Below are 27,958 nucleotides of genomic sequence, written 5' to 3'. Positions count from 1 at the left end.
TACTGCTCCGCCATTGGCCGCAAAAAGTTTTCAATCAATGTTCTGTAAGAAGCTCCTGAAATCGATTCCGGCGTTTCATGCTCATTTTTGAAGAAATAACTCTAGTGGCCATAACACCGCACCAAACAGTACATTTAGATGGGTGCAACTGATGTTGGTGTGTTACCCTTGGATTTTCAGAGCCCCACAATCTATAGTTTTGTTTGTTAACATAACCATTTAAATGGAAATGCGCTTCATCCGACATATGCGGATATTTAGGCTCCGTTAATAAATATGCAACAATTTAATTATAACCTACAAAAAGAGAAAAATAAATATGTCAAAAAATAAAAAAGTTATTTGTGCTTAACATTAGTAGATCTTATTTGGCCCACCCTGTATGTATTTGAATGATTTATAAACTACTCAAAGCGTGCGAGAAATTTGTGAGTATTCAAAAATCATTAAACTGACTGGTAAAAGTTCTTTACTTCGCTGCTAAACTTTGCACAGAAAATTGTAATATAAATAAAAAATAAATATTTAAAATCCTCAACTCGGGCATTCGAGATATTATACATATATTTCAATTCTAAAGAATTTTAATGTTTTCATCTACTGCGATATTGGCTTAAACTTTTTTCATTTCCTTGCTGTTAGCGAGTACTTTGAATGGTGAAATAATTGTTCTGGTGGGCAAAGAAAGCAAAATTATATTTTTTTATCAAACTTACGAAAACTACAAAGCAAAACAAAAATTTGATTACTCCAAGTACATGAAAATAATATTCATTTACTTTAAAACAATAATCAATTACTTAACAACTACAATAAAATTAATAGTAAATATACAAATATCAATGAATTGAAAGTATATGCGCTCCTGGCGACGTCCGATAAGGTTAAGCATTCGCGCTTACTCACTGGCTGTTTTGGTGCTCTCGATCGTTTGGTTTATCGTATCGCAGTTGTTCCCAACACAGGCCAACCCAGGTCATTCATGTTCACACTGCCTATATATCACCACACTTCGAGCCAGCTGCAAAGCAAGAGGAAGATATAAAAAACTAACTGAAAACTTACATTTGGGTTCTCTTTAGCATCGTCGCTTGACAGCTTTGCCCCAAAATTTCGTATAAGAAAGCTTTCTAATGGAAAATAATTACTTTAAGAAGCTCAAGCCCCGACAAGAAAAATTGGAAACTGAATGCAGTGCATTTTCGCAATTTACAATTAACAAACGTCGCGGCCGAGACATTGAATAGTGTAATAACTCACCTGTTGTACAGGGTGGCTGATGAATTTTGCTACATTAAGAAACTCAAATAACTTTTTTTTTAGTGCATGGAATTCATTTATTTTTTTTTCAAGTTGAAGGTCATTAAATTTTATTAAATGTAGCTTAACTAGTTTTAAAAATAATTGAATTTAAATGCCCCCCATGCTCGTTGACACAAGTGCGGCATCTTAGTAAAAAGTGGTTCATTGCTGCTTTGAGAGTTGCGACAGGAATAGCCGCAATTGTTGCCCGAATGGATTGTTTTAGTTCATCCAAATTTGTTGGCTTTGTTTTATAAACTTCTTGTTTACATAAACCCCACAAGAAAAAGTCAGGTGCAGTAAGGTCATGCGACCTGGGGGGCCAACGAAATTCGGAGTTTCTTGAAATCAGTTTATTGGGAAATTTTCGTCGCAACTCTGTCATAACAGTCTGGGCTATGTGAGACGTTGCCCCATCTTGTTGAAACCACACAGAGTTGAAAGGAATTCTCTTTCGGCGTAGTTCTGGATAGAAAAATTCTTTCAGCATTTTCAAATAACGGTCTCGAGTAACCGTAACGGTGTGACCATTTTCTTCAAAAAAATAAGGCCCGACAATACAGCGTGAAGAAACCGCACACCACACTGTCACGCGAAGAGGATGCAATTCCGTCTCGTGGAGTATCTGTGGGTTAGAAGTACTCCATATTCGACAATTTTGTTTGTTCACATTGCCGTTTAAATCGAAATGGGCCTCATCAGACATGAAAAGGCAGTTTAAAATGTTTTGGTCTTCTTCCACCATTTGCAGGATCTTCTGGCAAAATTCCAAGCGAATCGGCAAGTCTGCTGCATTCAGTTTGTTAACCATTTGAATTTTGTAGGGAAATAAGTCTAAATCTTTGTGCATTATTGTTTGCAAAGACTGTCGGCTGACACCAAGTTGAGCAGATAAGCTTCTTGTTGAAACCCTTGGATTGCTTTGTATAGCTGCAGCTACAGCAGCGATTGTTTCCTCCGTCCGAACTGGTGGGTTTCGATGATAAGGCCTTCTTGCGACTGTTCCTTGCTCAGCAAAATTATTCACCAGTCTCATTATGGTCCATCTGCTCGGGGGATTGCCGCCAAACATCCGCCTGTACTCTCTCTGTACCAAAACTACGGACTCCAGTGCGTTATAGCGGCGGACTATCCAAATTTTTGTTTGCGTGTCCCAGTTATCCATTTTAATAAATTTTAAAGATCAATCTGCAAATTAAAACAAAAATGGAACAGATAACTTAAAAAGAAAAAAAGTTATTCAATTTTTTTTTTGTAGCGGCTTTCATCAGCCACCCTGTATTATCTGTACACAATAATCGAATATGTTTATTTATTAGTTTAATGGTTACAAATATATTATGCTCGCCGTCAATGTGCTCACACCCATACCCTAGAATTAACATAACCTCTTCCCCTCACTCAGGTAACTAACAACTCTCGCTGACCTCCATGAAAGGTCATCCACTCTCATGAGTGCACGCACACACACATAAAGGTCTATACAAATAGTATTACGAGTAGTCTCAGAAATATTTTTACCGAAGAGTGCGACACCACAGATAGCGCCGGTAGGGTCAGAATCAGCCGAAAACTCCCCTAATAATCGCAATATTCTGAATAGCTCCAGTTGACGATACGACTCCTACTAAAAATATTAAGCATTATTTTTCCCTTAAGATCTCTGTTGTTATTGTTGTTGTAGCAGTTTACTAAGTTCTGACAGTGAGTTGCAATCACCGATCGCTCATCTAACTCATCTAACGGTAGGCCCAGGAAGCGTGCTGTTTCAATGGGTTGGGCCCAGAGTCACAGGGGAGTTACAGCCCAGAGGGAGGGGGGTGTTAAGTGAATAAGTTTAAGAGGGCATGTGAATAGGATAACCCTTTCCTACGCCGCTTGAATTGCTTCTATTTTAATTTACTGTCGAAAAAATACCACAAATCCTTTTAATACAGCAAAGCCAATAAATAATAAATTTTAGATACAAAGAAATAAAGTCAACTGTACAGTTTAGAGTATATCCTTTGCACATTCAATATAATTCTGTCCACTTTCTGGTTAAATATGCAAATTTTTTATTGAATATTTCAATTTATCCGCACAACAGAAATAATTTCCTTATTTCGACTAATCAAATTCTTTGTTTTCCAAAGTAAAATCGCAACTCAAAACCAAAAATTAGTTTTCAATTAGACTCAAACTATTGTCACTCTTGGATTAGCAAAAGCATCGAGTGCAACGCCGGAACAACTGATCAGTGCTTACTAATGGTGGACTCGAATGGGTCTTTCGCATCCAGTTCCCTCACAAGGGTGGATTAGGCAGAAAGCAGCATCTACAGATATGGTTCGAAGTTGGTCTCAACTCCTCACTAAGGTTAAATTTAGATTAGGATCACTATAGTTCGGCCCAAGCAGAAGTAGCTGCTATCAATGAAATAGTCGAATAGCTGCTGACTAGCAACAACTGACGGCCTTATCTGTACATTTCGATCCAAGCTCACATTTGAACCAGGTCACAGAAACATTTTAGTAAACTTCAAATCTAATGAGTTGGTTAGGCAGGCACACGCGTGAGAATTTGTCTCCATGCAAAGAGAAGATTGGAGTTTCCTTGATTAACTGTGTTGATCAAAAGGTTCCCAGAATATATTCGGAAAATTCAAAATAAAAGTTTATTCCTCAAAAGTGATATTATCGTCATCAAAGTACTCCCCACCAACTGCAACGCACACCAGCGTTTGATCCAGCTCTCATTTAATGGGCATTTCTGAAACTCTATTATCGGTACAGACAAAAAAGCCATTTTCGAGTTTTCCACTACTTCCTTTCGCCCGTTAAAACACGTTAGTGGTTTTTTGACTCGATCTGCAAAAAATCCGAGGGAATCATATCAGATGAATGTGGGCACTGGCGATTGTGTTATTATGGTACAAAATTCAAGAGTTATTTTCTAAGAAATCCGTTCTTTTTTTGACGTATTTCTTCAGGTAAACGTCTCATAACATCCAAAAAATAGTCCTAATAATTTGTCTCACCTTTTGGCAAAACATCATTGTGTAATCCCTAAAAATCGTGAACATCGCTTTCTTTTTTAACTAAAAATGGCCAGGATATTTTAGTCTTAGAAACCTCCACTAAATCACCTAATGTCTGGCTTGCATCTCGTACCCATAAACCCACGCTTCGTCTCCAGTAATGACGCATTTGATGAGAGTGGGTCGGATTCAGCATTGGAAATCAAGTCTTCGGCGATATCAACGCGGTACCTCTTTACATGAAATTCAGGTCCTTTGGAACCAACTTTGCAGTAACATAGCGCAAACCCAAAGGCGGCCGCAGGAAATATTTTTCAGATTTTCAAAAAAAAAAACCGACAATTAATTGTTAAAAAAAATCGAAATTTTGAAAAAAAACCTATGTTTTCCAAAGCAGTATAAATTTTATTCGAATCTACCAAAGCGGTTTTTAAGCTACAATGATCACCAGTTCAAAAAATATAGTTTTGAGAAAAATGTATTTAAAGTTTTGCTATCGGCTCCGGAGCACCCGAGCGCAGTTTGTTAATTGTTGAATAACTCGATAAGTATTTGTCGGATTCACTTCAAATTTTCAAACAATATTTTTAAGATATCAAAAAAAAAATCCAATTGTAAGAATATGGGAAAAAAATAAAATTTTTTGAAAATTCTGACTACCCCTAACCCCTTAATGGAAGCAAACTACTATCACATATAAATCACTTCGCATACAAATTGTCAAATACGCATTCGGCCAATGATTGTTTTACTGCTTACACTAAGAAATTTTAATATGAAAAAGTGCACTTTGAAGTGACTTTAAATTCTAGTAGATTTTTGATAATTTTTTCTCCAAATAAAAAGAATGTTGTGCACAGCTTATATGAAGAAAATACGAAACACTGTAAGGGGAAAAATTATCAAATATCAGCTAGAATTTTGGGCCACTTTAAACTTGAGCTTTATTGTAATAAATATCAATAGACTATAAAACTGCCTACCCAAATTTGTCTAAAAGGTTTGTATGTGGTTTGAAATTTGGATATATATAAGTCTATGAATAAGTTCGTGCGGTTTTTTTTCGAAATTTGAATTTCGGATCATTCCCATGGCTTTTAAACGTTTGGAAATGGTTGATTGATCAACTCCCAAAGTTTTTGCAACCTCTTCTTGCGTTTGAGCCGGATCTTGATCGAGCAATTCCTCCAATTCGGTATCCATGAACTTTGGCGGCGCGGCCAAAATCACCACTTTTAAAGCGTGCAAACCACTTCTGGCACGTTCGGTCAGCTAGAGCATGCTCACCATAAACTTCCACCAAGATACGATGACTTTCGGCTGCTTTTTTCTTCATATTAAAATAATGAAGAAGAATTCCCCGCAAAAACACATTATTTGGCACGAAATTCGACATTTTCAAGTGTGGTAAAAATATTGTTGTTTACGCTTCAAATAAAAAACTTATACTGACGTTTGTGCCTTACGACAGTAGCTCTCCAATGAATGTTTGGAAATGTGGATCGATGGAATAATAATCAAGTTACGCCATCTGTTGTAAAACCGCACGAACTTATCCATAGACCTATTACAATATCTACATATGCACATATATGATTTTTGTTAGGCAATGGCGATGCTTTTATAAAAAAAAAACAATGTACTTTCAAAAACAAAAAAGCAAGAAATTAACAAAACTGGTGAACATGTTAAGGTGCTGTAGTTCCTTCGCGGGCTGTTTAAGTATCTACGCACGATTCGGTTGCAGTCTCCAATTTGCACATATTCCAATAAAAAGTTCATATTTACATACCTACTTACATGTAAGTGCACGGATTTATTGTTGTGAAATGCGCAACGAACTCAAAACATATACAACATAAATATAAACAGCAAATAAATATAACCACAACACCAGAATGTTTCCTGCCATTTCACGAACGTACATAAATTGAAAGCTTTGTGGCCAAGAGTTTAAAAAAGTTATTGGCCAACTTTGACATTTCAGAGACATAAAATACAATGAACTGTTTTATGAGGGAATAAACTTTTTCAATAATAAGAAAACCAAAACCTACAAAGTGAGAGATACAAAATGAAAAGTTACTCAAAGCATATAAAAAATGAAAAAAAAAAATTCGAACTAATATGTTTCGTCTTAATAGTCGTGCCGCAGTCAATGCTAATCACATAGACGCAATAATAAATAATAGCGTCTGCCAATAAATCTACATTTAATGCTGACATCCAAACGTTTGTATGGCAGACGAAGTATTGCCTAAAAAACCCAAAAAAACACTCAAATGTCCTGCTGCGTTTTGTGCTTGCTGCAGGCCCAACAAAATTCATCCAGGTAAAAAGCATGGCTTTAGTAGCGAAAGGAAAAACGAAAAGAAAGTATACATGAATAATAAATAACAATACAAATTAATTGATATATACCTATGTACCTTAATGAGATAAATTATGTCTGAGGGAATGAAGGAGTACAAGATTGCGCTCATTGAAGTGAAAAGATGAGCGTAACTTTGGCCTGATGGAATTTCTGATGAGTGGTGTGAGAGAACGATGAATAGAACAGCAAAAAAGAGAAGTTTTGTAAGCAAAAGTAAAAAGTTAGGTCAGCTCAGTAGAAACAATGAAAATAATGGAAAATAGGAGAGAAAGAAAAAAGTTGCTTGTAAGCAAGACAATGTGAATAAAGCTCCATAACGTTAACTCAACAGCTGATTCTGTCAAATTCACTGGATGGAAAGAATAATGAGATGGTGCCTATCGTGGTACCGTTACTTTAGCCAGCCACATCGCACATAGAGACAACGATGTCACTTAAACCATGAGATAGGTCCGTTGTAAGCCGCGGGGACTGGGCTACACTTCCCTCTCCATATTGAACCATCCTGAGCTTTTGACAAAGCGTAAAAGGTTGTTGATACCTAAAATCTATAGATTATCTCTATTCGTTAAGAAGTATTCGTATATTCGTTAAACTTCGGTTCCTGCTTCTGGCTAGAGCTGGGCATGTGCAAAGAAGGTGTTGAATTGTTTCCAACTCCTGCTCATTTCTGCAGCTACGACAGAAGTCATGCGTGTAAACGCCTAATCTCCTTGCATGATTTCCTCTGAGACAATGCCGTGTGAGGGCCCCTACTAAGGTTCTATTTTGAAGTCTACTCAATTTTATAATACTCTTGGACAGACGTAGATTTAGCCTTAACACCTTTCACAGGTGTTAACGCTAATCCACCATTGATTTGCAGAACTGATTAATGCGTCGTTAATAAGAGGCTTACAAGTTGCGAGAGGTTACGTCATTTTAGCACCAGTATGACCATATTACCATTTTCGTAACTTGATTTAGCATGTTTATTAATATTCAGTCTCGGAGTTTTAGTTCTTTCTTCATGACATTTTTGTAGCCTGTTCTAATTAAAAGTAATTTTTATAATTTTGTAAAATATACATTTTTTTTTTAATTAGTTCAATAATTCACTCAGTTCTATTTAGCTTTACTTTTTTTCAACATCTGGTCGCATTGCCCCCGCTTGCGGTTACTGTTGGTATTCTTCTCCTTTCAGCAGTCAACTCTCTCTCTCGCTACTGCAGTGTTTGCTAGCTTTGGATATAAAAGCGCACTAAAATGCCCATTTAAAGAGATTAAAATACCAAATTTTTATTGAACTGCTTAAAGAACTTTGTATGCGTGACAAATTGTCTTTAAAATATGCGTTTTTTAAATAAATGTATAGTTTGTATGTAATGTATTATAGTTATGTACAATTTAATTTAGGAGTTTTTTGCCAAGAGAACGACATTTTTGCTATATTTGAGGTTATGTAACAAGATAAGGTACTCTTTTTGTAAAAATGGTTTTTTCAGTATTTTCTGTATTTGTTTGCTTATTTTAACTATGAATACACCTCTTGATGCCATATGTCCCACTAAGGATTGAGCACCTCTTTGGTTTTAATTCGCATTAAGTAAATTGGAACGCTTTTTAAAATGTAGAAAAAGCTTTTCAATGTTAAGAAGAGTTGAGCGAATAACATTTAATATTCTTGCATAATCTTAAAAGGAGCAAAAAATTAAATTTACACTTTCAAAATATCAAATTTTATAAGAATCAACAAATTTTCATTAGCACAAAATCTTCTCAGAGTGACCTTTTTTAACCTTCTTTGGTTTAATAATATAGTTTTTTTAACTTATAGTTTCGGTAGCTTTAAATTAAAAATAAGAAACAAACACCAAACTTAAAAATGTTCTCATTTTGATATATAAAAAGCGCTAAATTTATTGCGAGGAGCAATGGTTGGCAACACTGCACAACTCAGTCAATGTGACGTCACGCACTCTCTAATGGGCGCAATCTTGTTTCTATCATTCTTGCAAGTAACGGTATCTCAATACATGCTCCTGTAAAGCCAGCCGTTGAAGTAGTTGAAGGTTTACTCTTGGGGGAAAATAAATTCATTTTTTTGCGCACAATTTTTAAACAAACGGATTAAAACTGTTTTATGGTCGGTATTTAGCTCCTGGGCGGTCAACTTTAATTATTTCTGTGATTTTATCCATATTTTCGACATTTTCTTGAACATCAGAAATGCCTGAACGGCATTGCCCATAATTAACTGTTGCAGTATCGGCACCATAAACACCTTTCACAATTTTAGCGGCTTGGCATTTTCGCCTTTATCAAAGAAAAAGTGTAAAATATATCGAATTTTCTTTTTGTTGACTTCCATTGTTCACACCCTGCAACCCACAACTTAATGAAACAAGTGTGAAATGTCATCTTGACAACGAGCATAAACTTTAAATTCATTCATCGATACTTTACGAAATATGGATCACGATAGCCATTTGCCGAGGAAATAACGGATTTCACACTAATATTTCATTGGAAAATATTCAAGTGTCTTTTATTTATATCCGAATTAAATTTCAAATGCTAGGTCGACCACCCTGTAATACTTGCTGTGTTTTAATGATATGTAGAAATACAAAATTCACAAATAAGTATTGATGCATAATTTTTTTTTGTAAAAATATGATTGATATTACAACAAAAACCCTATAACTCAAAATTTTAGAAAATTCAATAAATTTGCATAAAAATTTCAAGCTTTTTCGTCCAATTAAAAATAAAATTCTGGGTACGCACTTTTGTAGCCCCTTTCAACTTTCGTATAAAATTGTGCCCATGACGGTGTTAAGTATCTTCTTCCATATAAAAAAAAATATTTCCAAAAATCAGCGCATTTTTGAGCCAATTCATAGTTGCCCTTTATTGTACTAGAATTAAATGATAATGGATTTAAATGCTCAAAATTTTTCTGGAAATCCTCAAATAGTCTATTTAAATGGTCATTTGAGACTTAGTGATCCTTGAAAAATGTTAAAATGTCCCACAAAAATTGTCCTCGTAAAATTCTACTATAGAATAATGTCACCACTATTTCCAATAGAGAACAATATTATTTCAGGATCATATCATCGTTTTTGTGTCCTCAAAATGTTGTTAAGAATACAGTAAAGCGTCGATTATCCGAAAGCCGGTCATTCGAAACGTCGGTTAACCGAAAGGAAACATGACGCCTTTTTCGGATATAAAGAATAAAAAAAAGTATGTACAAATGAAATAGAAACGTTTAATAGAAATGACTCAGAGAGCGACGCAAGGGAACGTCATGATGGCATTTTCCGTGTCTTCATCGATAGCATGTTATATTTAGAACATGATTCATAGGTATTAACAGCGTTGTACATATGTACATACTTGCTTTCTGTCACGCGCTTTATGAATTTAAGTTAGTATTGCAGTTCCTAAATATAACAGCGTCGGTGGTGTTATCGTGCGCGAAACGAACGCGCATCCGACGCCGACAGTTTTGTTTGGACAATCTCTCATTAATTTCAGGATGGACACTCAAGTATTTATCGAGTGGTATGACGCTGTATTCATTCCAGAGGTTAGAAACCATCAGATAGAAACTGGAGACACTGGAAATGTTTTATTAGTGATTGATAATGCTCCAAGTCATCCCTCAAACCTTTCACTTGAGAGAGAAGATGGAAAATTTAAGGTGATTTTCTTGTCACCCAATGTTACCTCAGTCGTTCAACCTACGGACCAGGGGGTGATCGAAGCCTTCCAACGTTACAACAGAAAAACGTTGCTTCGTAGTGTACTAATCGGCCAAGACGAAGATAAAACAATTCTTCAAATCTACAAAGATATTAAGTTGAAGGATGCTGTTTACATGGCAGCAGAAGCGTGGGCTTATGTCAAAGCGACTATTCTAAAGAAATCCTGGAATAAGCTTTGTCCGGCAGTTGAATCCAAAGCTAGCCTTACATCTGAAGAACCAACAAATGAAAACTTTGTTTCAGAAATGGTTGAGCTGATGAAAGAGGTTTCATGATTTGAAGAATGTGACCAAGAAAACGTGCATGAATGGCTAGAATTTGACGAGGATGATCCTGGCTACGAATTGTTGACAGACGACGATATAATAGCACAGGTGCAAGTTCCTGAAGATGACGACGATGAAGACGAAATTAGTGATGACATCGTCTCAGCTGAAAAATGTCCGTCCAATGAAGAAGCCTTTAAATGATTTGAGACTGCTATTAAATGGTTGGGACACCAAGGCGAATGCGATTCTGTGCAGTCTTTAAAACGCCTAAGGGATTTGGCGGCAAAAAAACGAGTCTCAAAACTTAAGCAAACATATATGTTCGACTTTTTTTTTAGATAAGTTTTTTACTATTAAAAAATGTTTAGATATATGTATTTATGTACCGTGTGTTCAATCCCTACTTAAATGTGACTATTCATAATATGTACTGTACTCTAGAGTATCATTAAAAAGCATTACATACATAATATGTATTCCTAATCCAATGACATGTTTTATTACCCTACCCTCAACAAAGAACTGGAATTTGGCAAATGTTCGTTTATCCGAAAAATCGATTATCCGAACACCCTCTGCACCAATTGTTTCGGATAATCGGCGCTCTACTGTATATAAATAGTTGCCGCGTACACTTCTGTTAGGTGCTTGGCCGAGCTTCTCTTCCAATTTGTGGTGTAGGTCTTGATATTGTTCCACAAATGGTAAATTTTTTTTTATGAGGAGCTTTTTTATGCCAAAAAACACTCGGAGGTTTGCCATTGCCTGCCGAGCGGCGACCACTATTAGAATCGTCTCTGGATGGTTCGCATAGCATTTGTCCTTAACGGCTCTCCACAAGGCATAGTCCAACGGGCTTAAATCACAGCTCTTAGGCAGCCAATTGATATAGGAATTCAAAAACGGTAGCCCAAAGTTCGAATGTAACTTTGGCAGTGTGACAAGTTGCACCGTCCTGTTGAAACCAAATGTCGTCCATGTCATCCTCTTCAATTTTTGGAAACAACTCATTGAGCATGTCATAGTAACGCTCGCCATTTACTGTAACCGCGGAAGAAGAAGAAGACTCACCACTTTGGAAATAGGTTTTCAATATTTCCCAATTTTGTTCAAGCGTATAGCGTCCCATTTCGTAAATGTCAAACCTTTAAGTAAATTATGACATGTCATTTGTGTTACCATTCTCAAAAAAATAGGTGGTTCAAAAAGCAAACGCTATATGGCCCACCCTGTATAATGAAACGAAGGTACAACGAGTTCCAATGCGCCCACCGATTCTTTCAAGACTCTTTTCAGAAACAATCGATGTTGTGCATACAATTGATAACGCAAGATCGTCATATGGCATATCGCCTGATAGAGGCATCCTCGCACATTAGTGGGATCAGCACACGTTGAATATTGCATGAACAATTGGTCGTCAATAAGATTTGTTCTCTTTGGATACCACATAATTTGGCAATTGCCCAAAACGTACTTATGTCGATTGGTGGTGAAAAGAAATGTTGAAACAATTCAGCCGCAGAGGTTCAAACCACACCTGTGACATCGTAGCAGGCGAGCAGTCTTGGATAAGCCAAAAACTAAACAGCAACCGACAGTCCGGGCGTTCCACGATGAGGTTCATACAATAAAAGTTATTCGTGGAAGAAGCACCTCAAAGCAAATTGTCGCCGATTTGTTTCAGTAAATTTGGTCAAGTCGCAACTGTACTACTAGAGAAATAGAAACTAAAAATATTAAATTCTGAGTGCTAGACAGCCATTTGTTTGTCAGAAGTTTTCCAAAAATTAAGGAAAGCCGAAGATGAATCATCTTACCAAGCCAATGCAAGCTCTCACGCATCGGCGGATGGCAGAGAGTTTTTGAACACTCAAAAACTCGAGTTAATGAGTTATCCGCTTTGCAGTCCAAATTTGGCACTTAATGATTTCTTTTAGTTTCCCAACATCAAAAATAAAATACGAGACCAACTTTTTTCAACGCCTGAAGAAGCTGTTGAAACTTTTAAACTCCTCTCTTTGGAGGTATCCACTTCTGAGTGCAAAAGTGCGTTCAAGCAAATGCAGAAGTATATTGACTTCCAAGGAGACAATTTTGAAAAACAATAAAGCCATTCTTATTGTTAATTGTCTGTGTTTTCCTAATTTTCAGTTGTGAAGTTGTGAATTTAAAGCTAAAAACCCCCAGTTCTAGGGAATTATAGAATTTAGAACCAACACATACTAAAATACCTACTAATTCAAGAATTCGCTGCATTATTTGTTAAAAAGTAAACACTTCTTAGGTCATTTCTGTAGCGATGCTCAAGTCTCATTAGAATGTAAGCTGGCCTCATGCCAAGTTAGAAAGTGGAAGAAGAAGCATTTTCTAGTAACAATATTTGTATATATGTGTGTGTATATGTGCATAAATATAGTATCCCCTTGCATCCGCAAATATATATAAATATAACAAATTAGTGTACTACAAAAATGTTCCAAGTATAGATTTTTCACTGGACTCTTGCAATGAACACTTAAGTCGTTTATTTTAAATTTCCATTATAGATATTTCAGAAAATGTAGAAACTAATATACTAAAATGTAAGAAAATTGCACATTTTAGAAATTAAAGCCGAAAGGTAAATTTTGGACCAAGCCACTAAGAACAACTACATCATTATCATAAAAGCAGTTATTACCTAAGAGTAAATATGCATATGTGTGTGTATGTCGAGTGGATGTCACTACTTTCTTATGAAAATACAGTTGCGGTCATAAAAATTTGCACTGCTTAGATGCATTACTGAAGGCATTACTTTTCGTGTATCTTTTGCTTAATACTTTTATTTTAATAAAGGGCTTGAACTCGCAAAAAAAACCCAAAACCAAATATTTTAAGTACCACCAAATAACAGTTTAAAGAGGTGCCTGTGCTGATACTATTTTTGTGTTCGCTCTAGTAATATACTGGTGATTTGAAGGTGTATGTATGTATATGTGAGGTCTCGATCGCAGTAGTTGATATTCGTTTGAAGCGTAAAGATCCTTTTTTATCTGCCGCCAAAAATGTCTACGTTCATTCCGAAAAAAACAGTATTTGCGGGAAGTCAAGCTTCATTATTACCTTTTAAAGGAAAGTGCAGCTGAAACGTGTGGTATACTCGTATTGATCAATATTTACGCTAATCACGCTCTATAAAGTACAACTTGTAAAGAGTGGTTTCGACGCTCACAAAGTGGCAATTTGACGTGAGTGATAAAGATCGGGAAGGGGCACCGAAAAAATACGAAGTTCCTCAACTACATGAATCATTGGATGAAGACGCATGTCGAACCCTTGATTATATGTCTAAAGAGTTTGATGTTGACAGATCAACCATTGGTAAATGTTTGCACGCGATGGGAATGGTTCAGAAAGAAGGTAACTGGGGGCCACATCAATTGAAGGAGAGGGATATTGAGAGATGTTTGGTGTCGTTTGAGATGCTTCTTGAACGGCAGAAAGCAAAAAGGTTTTCTGTATCGCATCGTCACTAGCGATGAAAAATGGATCTATTATGATAACCCTAAGGGTCGAAAAAATTGGAGCCTGCCAGGTGAACCAAATCTATCGACAGCAAAAAAAAAAATATTCATGCTTCAAAGGTTATGTTGTGCATCTAGTGAGATCAGAATAGTGCCATCTATTATGAACTCCTTAAACCATCACTGACGATCATTACCGACTGCAGCTAATGCGTTTGAATCGAGCTCTCAAAGAAAAAGGCCTGACAAACTGATTTTGCTGCATGACAACACCAGGCTACACGTTGCTAAATCGGACCAGAAATATTTAAAGAGACTGAAGATGGAACCCTGTCGCACCCGCCGTACTCCCCAGACATTGCACCTTCCGATTACCATCTGTTCCGATCAATGCAGTCAGCTCTTATTGGAGAACGGTTCATTTCCTACGAGAGCATCGCAAACTGGCTCAATGAATGGATCAAGTCGAAAGAACTCGAATTTTCCGTCATAGGAATCCGTATGCTGGCTGAAAGGTGGAGTAAAGTTGTAGCTTCCAATGGCACATGCTTCACATAATATCATGTATTATTTAATTGTTGAAATAATTCGTAACTTTAGCTAAGAAAGGACGGAAACTTAATCCCATACCCAATATATTCCAGAAACTTTATTGTTAAATGATTCCAACACTTACATATTTCCGACTTTCGAACTTGTTACTTTCTGATTGAAACAGCCCAGAGCCAATTGCATAAAAATGTCAGTTTGAGGCACCACTTATAGAACCAGTGATTTTTATTAGTTGACCCATCTTGCTTAGACTATGAATCTGCCCATGTTAACCATTCAGAATTCACCTTTGAGCACCCAGACTGGGACACTCACACAGATAGTGAAAGACTGTTTCTTTAGATTCTGCTTGATTGCAGCTTCTACATCCATCGTTGGCCTTTGGTCTCCCAAAGGTCAGTGGCCGGTTGTTGTTCACGTAATTCTGAAAATGTCTTCTCGTGGTTTTCTTAACAACTCGTCAGCTCTGGATTTGTTGAAATTGGGCCACGTTTGTGCAGTTATTTTGCAGGTATTCGGGTTAGTCTATCTGTCTACGCGCCTGCTTCTGGTATGGCGAGAAGATCTCCCTTTTTTAATTATGTTAATACTCTTTATACTTTGAAATCAATAGCTAATAGTTTGCCAACTGTAAACATTGATAGGCCGGCTTTTAATTCTTGCGGGTATTCATTCAACAGGTTATGGGCCCAGGCCACTGCTTGGTTGTGCAGTAACTTTGTGGAAAGATAGTGAACTAAACTAACGCAGTTGTATTTAAATATTGAAAAGCTTGATGCGAACAACTAAGACACTTGTTTTTTACAAATACGCAGCCTGCAAGATTTATGGTCGGTGGAGTCGGGTGAGCCGGAAGAAACAGCAGCAAAACGGTAGATTGGTTAGTAAAAAAAAAAGAATAAAGAAATCGGAAAAATAATTGGTGCGTAGAGGCAACGACCCTGAATCACATAAAAAAACAGCTTCACAAATATGGCAGGTGCTCAAAGATTTAAAAAAATCTAGTTGTCCAGCCACTGCAACAACGACGTCGAAAATCCATAAGCATTCGCGTTTCGAGAAAATTAGAATAAAAACTACGAAAAGAACAAATAACACGCTAACAGGTGTATAGCAAGGGAAAGAACAAGTATAGCAAACGAAAACGGTAAAAATAGGGGAAAGCGAAGCTTCAAGTGCTTTAACTGTGAAGTGCAAAGAAGAAGAAGGAAAGTAGACGTCGCTTACAGTTTTCACAGTAGGAAAAGGGCAGCAGCGCAATTCTTGTGTATGGTGACTGCGGCGCGACGTTGTCAATGTGTACTCGTATTGACAGAAACATATTCGTCAGAATAAGCACATAGTGAAAATATTGAGTTGGGACTGGAAAAATATTATGAAAAGCGAAGGGTATTGACGATGCTACGATTAAATCGGCAAGGTGGAACTTCAAGTTAACGAACTGTTTGTACGAACCAGATTTACATATGAATTTGATATTTGAATTCCGAAAATTGATGAAAAACGTTTTCGGGCAGCATTTGCTTATAGTTGTGTAGTGGTGCAAGGTTAGAGAAGGATGATAATTATATTATTTTTAAAGCCCTTAAATGAAATAATGCAAACGTAATAAAAGAAACTATACATTAGTGTAATTTATCGCGTGCTCCTAATACAATAAAGTGGCATAACAGATATGGGAAGAATATTCATTTTCAGTGCCTAAGTGTACTTTCAAATAATGATAAAGCGTTGCTAATATTCGACGGACCCATCATTTTTACCATAGAACAGTGCACGCCACGCGAGCGCCCCAAATTGTTGAAATTTACATTCAACAAAAGAAGTCAATTGTGAAAACTCAACGTGCGTATAAAAAATTAAATAATGTGAAAAGTGCGCCTTCTAAGAACACCATTAAACGTTTGTACGAAAGGTTTTCGACTGGTGATGCTCTTTTTAATCCAAAGAGGCCAAATCAAAACCGACCAAGGCGTCACCAAGGACATCCCAAAATCGCCGTTCTCAGCAGTTGGGTGTTGCTCGGACCAATTTACAACGAATTATCCGCATTGATTTGCATTTATTCCCGTATAAGATTCAATTGACGCAAAGATTGTTGCCTGGGGACAAGCCTAGTCGATTGCCAAAGAGTCATCGAAATGGCTGAAGATCCTTCGAATATGGGCAAGCCTGTATTGTTCGGGTATCGTGCATGAAGAACAAGATATGTTTGCAGGGAAAACAAATTCTTATGGTGGCAAAGCAAGATTAGGGGCAAAATGTTGCAACGAAATTTTCTCACCTGTATTGAAATATGCTACAATAAAAATGGTGTTGGCTGTAGAGGCCGAATACGAGTTACCCTTTCAACTCGACGTGTCGACGGTGTACCTGAACGGGAAGCTCGAAGATGGCATCTATATGATTCAATCTGAGATATTTGAGCAAGACAACAGTTGTATGTTAATTGCATTGTATGACCTAAAGCAGTCAGGCAGAGTTTCGAACGCCAGACTTGAGAAGGTACTGAAAGACATTGGTTTTTCTTCATGCAGCAAATTTCTACTATTTTTCTGATAGTTGAAAAAGGTCAAACAAGTAAATTTGTCGAGGCCAAACATATTGCATTCTGTATGTAGATAGGCGCAAAGAAACATCGAGGATTCCTCCAGCCCACAGGCCGCACCAAACGGTTGTTTTCAATGCATGTAATGGCTGTACTTCAGCCCAAATGCGGCAATTCAGTTTCTTGACGTAGCCATTAGGCCAAAAATGGGTCACATCACTGAACGAAATTCGGGTCCCAAAATGCGGCTCTTCGGCAAGTTTTTGAAGAGCCCAATATCTGAAATTATGACGCTTTGGAAGATCGGCCGGTTTCAAATCTCGGACTGGTTTTATTTTATACGCTTTCAAACCCCAATCTTTGCGTAAAAACGCCCAAGTAGTGCCATAAGATAGAGCAAGTTGTTAAGATCAGTGCCGAATCGATTCTTCCGGGTATTCGGCAAAACTCCCATTTGCAGCCGCAATATTCTCTCCTCTTCGGACTGAAAAAATGATGTATTTAGCTTGATAGTAGTCACGTGTGATATGTCAAAAACACGCTACTGGAAAAAGTACCTCCAATCTGATCGCCCTTTAAAATATTTTCCAATTTCGCACTTATTACTTTTCTACTTATGTAAATATGGCCACGATACGTCGAAACAAAAATAAACTCACTTTCAAATTATACTTTAGCAAAAAAAAATATATACAAAAATAAACTAACGTTAAATATGTACGTAGATGCGTTAGTGACCGTCGAGCTCGTCGTTCGTTCCTTCACTGCCGTTGACGATTTTAAAATATGATGACAACCGCTTATAGTTGCCATACATCGCTGTCATAGAAGGGTACCATGTGTTTACAATAGTAATATTCTTTATGCTTTGAAATCAATCGCTAATAAATTGTCAAAATGTAAACATTGAACGGTTGGCCTTTCATTCTTACAAGTATTTCATTCAACATTTATAACCCGAATTTCCAAAACAAACGTCCTCCGCAAGTCAAAGTTAGTAAAATGTAATAACGGGAATTGTTACAAAAATAATAGCAATAGGTCTGTCAAGAGTTGGAGAAATATAACGGTAACTTTTATTCTCAAACTGCTTTAACCACTTCTAGTTTATGAGCTGGCTTTTGATGGAAGAAATTCTACTAGTTCTAGCGTAACCAGTGCAAGTTTGCAAAATGTCCAATGTAATGCTGATACCAAGGCTGCCATTGAAAAGTATACAAAAAAACCGATATCTTCAGCTGCAAAGAAAGTTGTTACTAAGCTGGTTCAGAATTAGTATTTTCGACTGCAACGCACTTGTCCAGATTAGAGTGTCCGAAACTGTATTTACATACTTGTATGTGGTCTCGTATATGTACACCTACACAATTATAACCAATGGGCTACCTTGCCATTCAAGCACAAAACAAATGCTTTACAAGGCATAAGCGAAATGAATGAGAAGGTTGCATATGTTTCTCTCACAAAAGCCATAGCCACGTCAATGTGAGAGCGTTCTTGGTTATTTTCTTTTTTTTTTTTGTGTAAGCAATTGTTTTGCATTTTGGTTGGGCACCAAATGATACTGGCACATATGTATGTATGCAGTAGTTCGAACAGAAGCACATTCTTACAAGACAAAAATGTAGCGCCATTGCAGATTTCCAAGTACAGGTTTATCCGTATTTAAGTATAAGGGCACTCGAGTAACAAAAGCACTTGATTGAATAGGCATTGAAATGCCGCCAAAGAAACAAGCTTGAAGCAAAAGAGGATAATTTGTAGATAAAATACATAGCTTCATATTTTCATAATAAAAATGGAGTGCGTGTTTGTGATTTCGTTTCTCTTGCGAAGAAATTTCCAAACTGCAAAATGGAGTGAGATACATAAAATTTGCTAACATACCTATAATGATGGGAAATGGGCCTATCGAAACAATAGTCTATCAGATCAATTCAGTATTTAAACGTGAACAAGCATGTTCTGCAATTGAAGTTCGAAAACAAGTGAAGTTCGACTCTGGCTTACAGAAATGAAAATAAACGATAATCTTGCTTATAATTGAAAAAAAAAAAAATTTCTTTCATATTAATGCAAAATTCTGTCACGCAGTTTCGCCATTAGCTTTGAACGGAATACCAGCAAATATCAAAATGCAAGTATCAAGAGAATGGTCTTTGAAATAGCATTAATTCGAAAATATGTTGGAATAAGGTTGCCATTAAGTTTTACAATACTCAACAATTCTAAACTACTGTTGGATTCAATGACATCACTCTACGAGATCCGAAACTACGAATATACCACGATGAGCACAGTAATATGATTGAATAGCCTTTTCTTAATTTGCGAATAGCTTTATACAGAAGCTTGTAGGCTCAGCAGTCAGCCTAAAATTATGCTGTGTTTTAACTGTACACATACGGTATTAAAACAAAAAAACAGGTTGGCAACGCATATTGTGGGACAAGTTGACGCTCTTTCTCTGATTTCTCTTTCACCTCACCTCCTTCATATTGGTATCACAAAGGACGAATCTTTCTTCGTCCAAGTGTACTCTTGCGCAACCATACCAACCTAACCTAACCTATCTCTGCTTTTATTATTTTCAATGCAGATATATGAAATTTCGTTTGCATGTTAGTTCTGTTACAAGTTAAGTCCGTTATAGATATGAAATAATAATACTTTTTTTTATTGAAGTCAGTTTCACTTAATAATGTAAATATTTAAAAAAAAAGTGTAAACTTTCATTTGAAATGGTGTCCATTTGCATTTACCCAAGCCTTCAAACGATTAAGCCATTCCGCTATTGCAGCACACCCGGTTTCCATAGATATTTACGTCACTGCTCGAACCAAAGATTATTTGAAACTCTCCCAAATTTCTGTGAGGGTTTCGACAGGCCATGTTCTCCAATTCTGATCACAAACTGTAGCCTAATGGATTCAGACCTGGGCCAACCTTCAGCGGCTATTAACCCAGGAATATTGAATTTAGCTACTGCTGGACGGTTTTTGCTTTATGAGCTGGAACCCAATCTTGCTGGAAGATCCAACGCTCTCCAGTACTCTCTTACTGCTCAAATGTTGCATCACGCCTGCTAGGACATCCTCCTGCTGCACTTTTGCCCCGATCTTAACTCCTTTTTCACAAAAACGCTTTTACAAGGCACTCCCCACCAAATCATTACGGAGGCTGGATGGTGGCCACGGTGCTCCTTTGGAACAATATTTTTTATATAGATTTTGTCGTTTTGCATATTAAAAACTTTTTCAATAGTGAAAATTTTCTTCTCATCCGTAAAAACAATATTTTCATGGCCGTTGACCGCGTGCCACCGAAGAATCTGCTTGCATCTGTCGAGTCTGTCGACAAAAGGCTTTCATGTTGAGGTAATTTCTAATTAGTCTTGACATGGATCTGGTTGGTACATTCGTTTCCCTAGACATGATTTTCTGCCTTCTGAGAGGATTTCTACGAATTCTTTCTCGAACGGCTTTTATGGCTGCACTGGTTCGGACCATACGAGGACGACCACTTCTTTCTCTGTCTGTCACTTCAGACGTTTGGGAAAAACGATAGATCGTGCGGTAAACAAACATTCAGGAAATATTAAGATTTTTTCAGCAATTTGCAAATCTCACTTCAACTTTTACCACACTTTTGCAATACGATTTTAATTAGCTCCTCACTCCAAAGTTAACAAACGAAATTTACCACAGAACGGAGTTATGAGTTTATGAGTGGAGAATGCACACTAACGAAAGCAAAAATAAAGAAAATGGTCTGGGGCTCGACTATATTTGAGATAACAAGCAAGTAAAGCATTTACATTGGTTGCTTTGTGTGTGAACTGAGCCTGTATTGAGTGCAAAAGGCTTGAGACATAATTTTGAAAAGTATAAATGAGAAAACAAAGAAAAACGAACAAAAAAACAAAACCAATCAAAAATAGTATACAGTGTTTTTCTATGTTCTTTTTGCCTTATTTAATGTCGCCTCCGAACGGCTGGCTGATGGTTCTTGTGAGAAGCATATATTTTAGCAAACAATTTAGCCCTTTCCAATTTATTGCTTTTCCCACAAACGCTTCAGGCCTGTTACGAAATAATTCAGCACCTTCAAATGCCTTCATCGTATACCCATTTATCTATTTATATACACATCTGTACTTTTCCCCTCTTTTTCATATACTTTTAGCGCGTATCCATTACAGCGAAGACTTACCAACCGGGAGCGGTCAATACAGCCAAACCTACACGAATAACGGCGGTCAAGTATCACAGGGTGCCACACCGCATGGTTCACCGCAGCTCACACAACGGCTAGGCCGTCATCTGAGTAAATCCGCAACGGAATTGAATGGACACGACTGCCACGGTGAACGTGATTCGCCACGCACATCGCCGAAACGTGCCAAAAGCGCCGCCACAGCGCACAGTGGTGGCGGTTCGGGATCGGGCCACAGCAGTAGTGGTGGTGTCTTCCATAAGACGCATGGCTTTTTCAATACGCTGAAACATCGTTGGAATCGCGCGAAGAGTAAGGATCGTAGTGGTCGTAAATCGCCCAGTGATTTTCTTGAAGAGAGCACCGACTATGCAGCTGATTATAGTTCCGAGAGCAGTTCAGTTACGCAAAGTCCACGACATCGTGCCACGACGATAGGTGGTTCACCATTGGCGAAAGATTTTAGCGCTTCGGCGAGAATGGCACAAATGGTACATCGCTTTGGTGGCTCCATGGAGGGACGTATCGAGGAGCATCCTGAGAATGGTAGCGGCAATGGAAGTGCTACTGGTGGCAATGGTGTTGGTGGTGGAAGTGCCACAATGGAGGATTATGCAGCACCGAATCCAATAGAAGCGCTGAAGGTGAGTATGGAAAATGAGGAAAGAAGGGAAACTTAGTGTCAGTCAGAATATTCACTTAAAGAAAGCACTGCTGCATGCATTTAAGTTACTGTTCCACAATAGAGCAATTCAACGTGAAGGGATGCAAGTATTTTGAAAATTGCAGTAAATTTTTCTGAAAATTGGTTTACTTGTAGGTAGTGTAGAATAAAATGTTAAGTGAAAGAATTAAAAAAAAATGTATGACTTAGATGTATTCTATGTTTAAATTTTGGGATGCAGTTTCTTAGAGTGAAATAACCTCTGTTACTTAAATTTTTTTTTTTTTCTGAAATAAAATGTATTAAAAATGTTAATATATTTTTTTAAAACAATTTTTTTTTAATATATTTAATGTTTTTATTTAAAATTTTATGTATATATTTTTTATTTATAATTTTATTTTTTTATTTATCATTTTCCCCCCAAGATTATGGGTATAAGAAGATGGCAACCATTTTTTTCTTTTAATTTTTGAAAAACTTTCCCCTCAGCTTTTCTCTAATTTTTTCCATCATTATTTGAGATTTAGGTATCTCAGTAATCCATAAAAGTTTCATAGTGAGATTTCTATAACTCTTCGAGTTATTTTCGAATCCGTACAACGAATCAACGAAAAATACCGTGTATATGTATACATTAGTTGCAAGGATGCCTCGATCGGTTCGCAAACGGACGTATATCTAACGCTTCACTAGAGCAGTATTTTGCATTGATTTGTCACTGGTTCACTGTACGTACTTAATCCTATGTCTGTAACTCAAAAAGTAAAAAAAAAACCCAGAATGAAACTTTACTGGGATTACTGAGCACAGCATCAGCAAATAACGAAAATTAAGTTAAATAAAACAAAACTTAGAAAAATTCTTTTTTTTTTTAAATTTGCAAAAAAATAAAAAGAAATTTTGTATGCACACAGGACACAATGCGCGAGGAATGCATGCTGTGAGACTTGGAATGACCTCGAGTCCCTTTTGTGCTGGATGTATGGAGGATGAGGTGGAATCATCTCAGCACCTTCTCCTTAGCTGCCCTGCTCTGGCGGGGCTAAGATCTAGGCATCTTGGCTCCTACTTCTTTGTCACGCCTGCTGATATAGCTGGCGCTGACATTAAAAATCTGATGAATTTCATCAGCAGCATAAAGCGGTTGACGCAAACATAGTCATCGTTCGTAATCCGCACGCTCCTAACTATCCCAGCACCACCTCTCCCCGCCCTCTCCCTGTATCCCATCGGTCTTTCTCTCCCGCCTCACCCCTCCATAATGGTATCACAAAGGACGAATCCTTCTTCGTCCAAGTGTGCCCATTCCCTGGGCAACCATATCAACCTAACCTAACCTTGCCTTAGGTTAAATGAAGCGGGTCGCTGGAAAGAAAAAACTTATGGTCATGCCAGTCTTGCGACAAACTCACTTAACCTCGGTGAAGACTGACTACATCGTCCCGACGCTAACATTCAATAGGAATTTTGCCACTCTTTTCCCATCTAAGGAAAAATAGAATAAGGTACTCTCTCTAAACAACTTCGGCACTACAGTCTAGACAGATGTCAGTAAAATGGACTTTCTTAAAATTGAGAAATCTGTGCGCCTCCATAATACCAGCAATGTCTGGCAATTCAGGAAGCTTGTAGGGTACTAATCGCAGATTTCTCTTTTAAGGGCAATATCGCTATTCTTTCGGATAGCCAAGTTGCAATCCAGGCACTGGGTTCGGCTACAACAACCTCTAAAGTGGTGGAAAAAAGTAGGAAAAGACTCACCACCTTGAGTGTAAACCATAAAGTTACCTTAATCTGGGTGCCGGGACATCGGAACATGGAAGGTAACGCAAATCAGATGAACTGGTAAGAGGGGGATCTGCCATGAATAATGATCTTGCAGAATCGGTATTCACACCATTAGGTAAAGACCAGACGAAATGCAAAATTAGTAGAACGCTATGGCCTACCTACAACCTCAAGCAATCGTTGACATTAATAAGCATGAAACGACGGAACGCCTGTAGACTAACGGCAGTCATAACTGGCTTCTGCTCTATCGGAGAACAAGCTGCCAATTGGCCAATGGGCATTCCTCATAACACATACTGTCACAGTTGTAAACAACCGGAGAAAAAGGAAACACTCTTCCATTTCCTCTGTGAATGCCAACAACCTAATAAGCTTCCTAAACCGCACAGATTGGGTATAGTCTTGCTGCAAACGACCATTAAAGAAGTTGGTAACGAGGATGTGGCAACAAAATGGTGCGGAAGCGCTAGTTGAATTTTGGAAGAATCACCACTTTAACCAACCAACCATAATTTATCCTTAAAAATGAAAAAAAGATTAATAAAATTGTTCAAAACAACCAAAGTTATTTAATTTTATACAACTACATACCAAAATTTTCAACATAGAAAAAATCTGAAAATTATACAACTTTTTTTTCAAATTTTTTGACTTCTTTTATTCGAATTATTTGGGTATTTGTTTCCTATGGGTCAAGGGGTTAGAGGTATTCAGATGCCCGAAAAAATGATGATTTTCAATAATTTTTGTTTCCTAGTCAATTCCTTTATTAGCTCGTTTCTCCAGAAGTTTCCTGCGGTGATCATCACAAATTCTTGGAGATTACTAGTTTTATTATTGGAGAAATTATTTTTATTAATAGATAATCTTGTGCCTAATCGAAGCTTTTTTTTTCAAAATGAACAATATGGCGGCCTCAGCAAAAAAAAAAAAAAATCCTTCGATCAGACACGAGTTTTTTATGTTTTTCAAAAGCAGTATACATTTTATTTTATCTACCAAACAGTTTTTAAGTTTCAGTGATCACCAGTTCAAAAAACATAGGTTTGAGAGAAACGCATTTAAAGTTTTGCCATCAAGCGCCCGAGTGTCCTTTGTTAATTGTTGAATAACTCGAAAATTATTTGTCGGATTCACTTCAAATTTTCTTAGAATATTTTTAAGATATTATACTTAAAAAAATCATTTTTTTTAATTCTGATCACCACTAACCCCTTATACTCTTGTAAGCTTAAGCCTGCAAATTTTCAGAAAAATTTACGGATATAATCGAAATTCTTCGATCACTCAACACTACAATTCACGAATTTCATATCAAACTTCAAATATTACTTATTACTATAACAAAATTTTTTAAATCTTAACTTATCAAGGCTATTTTCATGAATCTAGAAAAAATTGTTTTCAACCTTTTAGTCAACTTAAAAATTTTTTTATTTGATTTTTATTCAACTTATTAAATTTAAACAAATCCAGCGAATTTTCAATAAAATATTATAGCTAATTTCGCAAATGTTTTGTCCTTCCTCTTCCACTTTATTGTAACTACATTTAAAATTTTTGTTCTCCCCTTATCACACAATAACACACCATATTTTCAAACTACACTCGCCAACAAATGCTATCATCTTTCTCATGCTGGCTCCTCTCCTCTTTCATCCTGCCATTCTTAATTATTCCGCATCTGCATTGCTGGCACTATCTCAAATTTAATCTGCTTTGCATTTCTATGTTACGCGCATTATTTCCACTTTCTTTCGGACTGATTTTCACTGCTTTAGCTAAACTAATTTCGCTCACAACTATTGCCACCGTCTTCTTACTAATTCCAAACATACAATACTAACGTTCTTATTTGCCAGGCGGAAGAGTTGCGCCGCAAAAAGGAAGCACAATTACGACAGTACGTCTTTTTTCAGTTACGCGTTCATCTGAAGAGCGGCAGCGACTTGATGGCCATGGACAAAAATGGTGAGTAATATGCAACTGCAATACATACATACACATCTACTTGCATACAAACGCCAACAAATATTCATCCATCGCCATCTAATTTAATTCAATAATTATTTCTGTAAGCACTTTAACTTAACGCTTTGTCCAACCACAAAACTAATTATGCTCTTTTTTCTCTTTCTTTTCTTATGTTCAACCATTTATGTAGGTCTAAGTGATCCTTATGTTAAGTTCAAAGTTGGCGGTCGCCTCCTGCATAAATCACGTACCATTCATCGGGACCTGAATCCGGTGTGGGATGAAGTGTTCATTGTACCCATCGAAGACCCTTTTCTGCCAATCAATATAAAGGTGAGTAATGCATTCTACATATTTGAAAACACTTCTAGTTATTTTAGGTTAATAATAAGGATTAGAATAATAATAAGAATTATTATTATTGGAAAAGTAATCAAATTTGCGGCCACCGTAGCCGAGTGGGTTGGTGCGTGACTAACGTTCGGAATTCACACAGAGAACGTAGGTTCGAATCTCGGTGAAACACCAAAATTAAGGCAAACATTTTTTTAATAGCGGTGGTCTCTTGGCAGGCAATGGCAAGAAAGGCACCCAAAAATAGTGTATGCGCCAATTATATTTATATAAAAAAATTTGCATACCAATAAATAAATTTGAAAGTTTATGGTTTATATAGAGTGGGCCATGTAAAATTTGCTTTTTGAATCGGCTATAAACAAAAAGCGAATCAAAATTTTTTTTTTGATTTTGAAGATTAACATTGTCATTTATGAATGAAAAATAATATCGTTCAAATGACTGCCACGACTGGCTTTACAGTAGGCCATTCGATCAACCCAATTTTTAAGCACATTTTCGATTGTTTGGGCTCCTATTTCATGAATCGCAACTTCGATTTCGTGTTTTAAAGCATCAATCGTCTCTGGATGGTTCGCATAGCATTTGTCCTTAACGGCTCCTCACAAAAAATAGTCCAACGGGCTTAAATCACAGCTCCGAGGTGGCCAATTGATATCGGAATTTCGGCTGATTATTCGGTTTTCAAAAACGGTAGCCAAAAGTTCGAGTGTAACTTTGGCAGTGTGACAAGTTGCACCGTCCTGTTCAAACCAAATGTCGTCCATGTCATCCTCTTCAATTTTTGGAAACAACTCGTTGAGCATGTCACGGTAACGCTTGCCATTTACTGTAACCGCGGCTGCTCGCTCTTTTTGGAAAAAAAGTGGCCCGATGATGCCGCCAGACCAAAATCCGCACCAAACAGTGACTTTTTGTGGATGCATTTGCTTCTCTACAGTAACGTGTGCATTTTCTGAGCCCCAAATCCGACAATTTTGCTTATTGGCGTAGCCACCGATGTAAAAATCAGAAAAAAAGAAGAAGACACACCCCTTTGGAAATAGGTTTTCAATATTTCCCAATTTTGTTCAAGCGTATAGCGTCCCATTCCGAAAATGTCAAACCTTTAAGTAAATTATGAACACATTTGACATGTCATTTGTGTTACCATTCTCAAAAAATAGGTGGTTCACAAAGCAAACGCTATATGGCCCACCCTGTAGATTCCGAAAGCTTTCATCCGATGACGCTGACATTTTCATAAGCTTTTTTGGTCACATGTGAAACGACTTATGGGTTTGATTGGACTATTTAGGTGGCGCGGGCAAGTGTATGGCTTCCTCGTTTGAAATAATTTTTTTCCCACTAGCTATTTCTTTATGTTAGGGAACAAGAAAAAGTCGCAAGGAGCCGGATCAGGTGAATACGGGTGTGCGGCAGCAATTCATGCATTTTGGCGGCGACAATTCGGGATGGATGTACTGATAGGTTACCGAGGTGAAACACCTTCTTTGTCAAATGCTTCCGTGTCTGTTTCAATTTTTTATGAAATCGGTCCAATAACTCACTGTAGTATGGTCAAGTGATAACTTTTCCCTTTTCGCTGTTCGCATCCTAAAAAATCGTCTCCATGACCTTTTCGGC

The 27,958-nt window shown here is 37.1% G+C and overlaps 1 protein-coding gene across 2 annotated transcripts in view; it reads left to right on the top strand.

Annotated features, from left to right (window-relative positions):
• LOC129246248 (multiple C2 and transmembrane domain-containing protein) overlaps positions 1 to 27,958 on the top strand; it is an 85,622-nt gene that overhangs the window by 27,028 nt on the left and 30,636 nt on the right. The window contains exons 2-4 of one of the 2 annotated variants that reach the window (XM_054884912.1): positions 21,514 to 22,187; positions 25,921 to 25,972; positions 26,166 to 26,308. In XM_054884912.1, coding sequence (XP_054740887.1) covers positions 21,514 to 22,187; positions 25,921 to 25,972; positions 26,166 to 26,308 — 869 coding nt within the window. Of the gene's footprint in view, positions 1 to 21,513; positions 22,188 to 25,863; positions 25,973 to 26,165; positions 26,309 to 27,958 lie in introns of both variants that reach the window. The other variant, XM_054884911.1, reaches the window with a different exon arrangement.

This window comes from Anastrepha obliqua, chromosome 4 (genome assembly GCF_027943255.1).
Source record: "Anastrepha obliqua isolate idAnaObli1 chromosome 4, idAnaObli1_1.0, whole genome shotgun sequence".
NCBI lineage: Eukaryota > Metazoa > Arthropoda > Insecta > Diptera > Tephritidae > Anastrepha > Anastrepha obliqua.
Note: the sequence above shows the minus strand (reverse complement) of the source record. Positions and strands in the feature narration are given on the sequence as shown.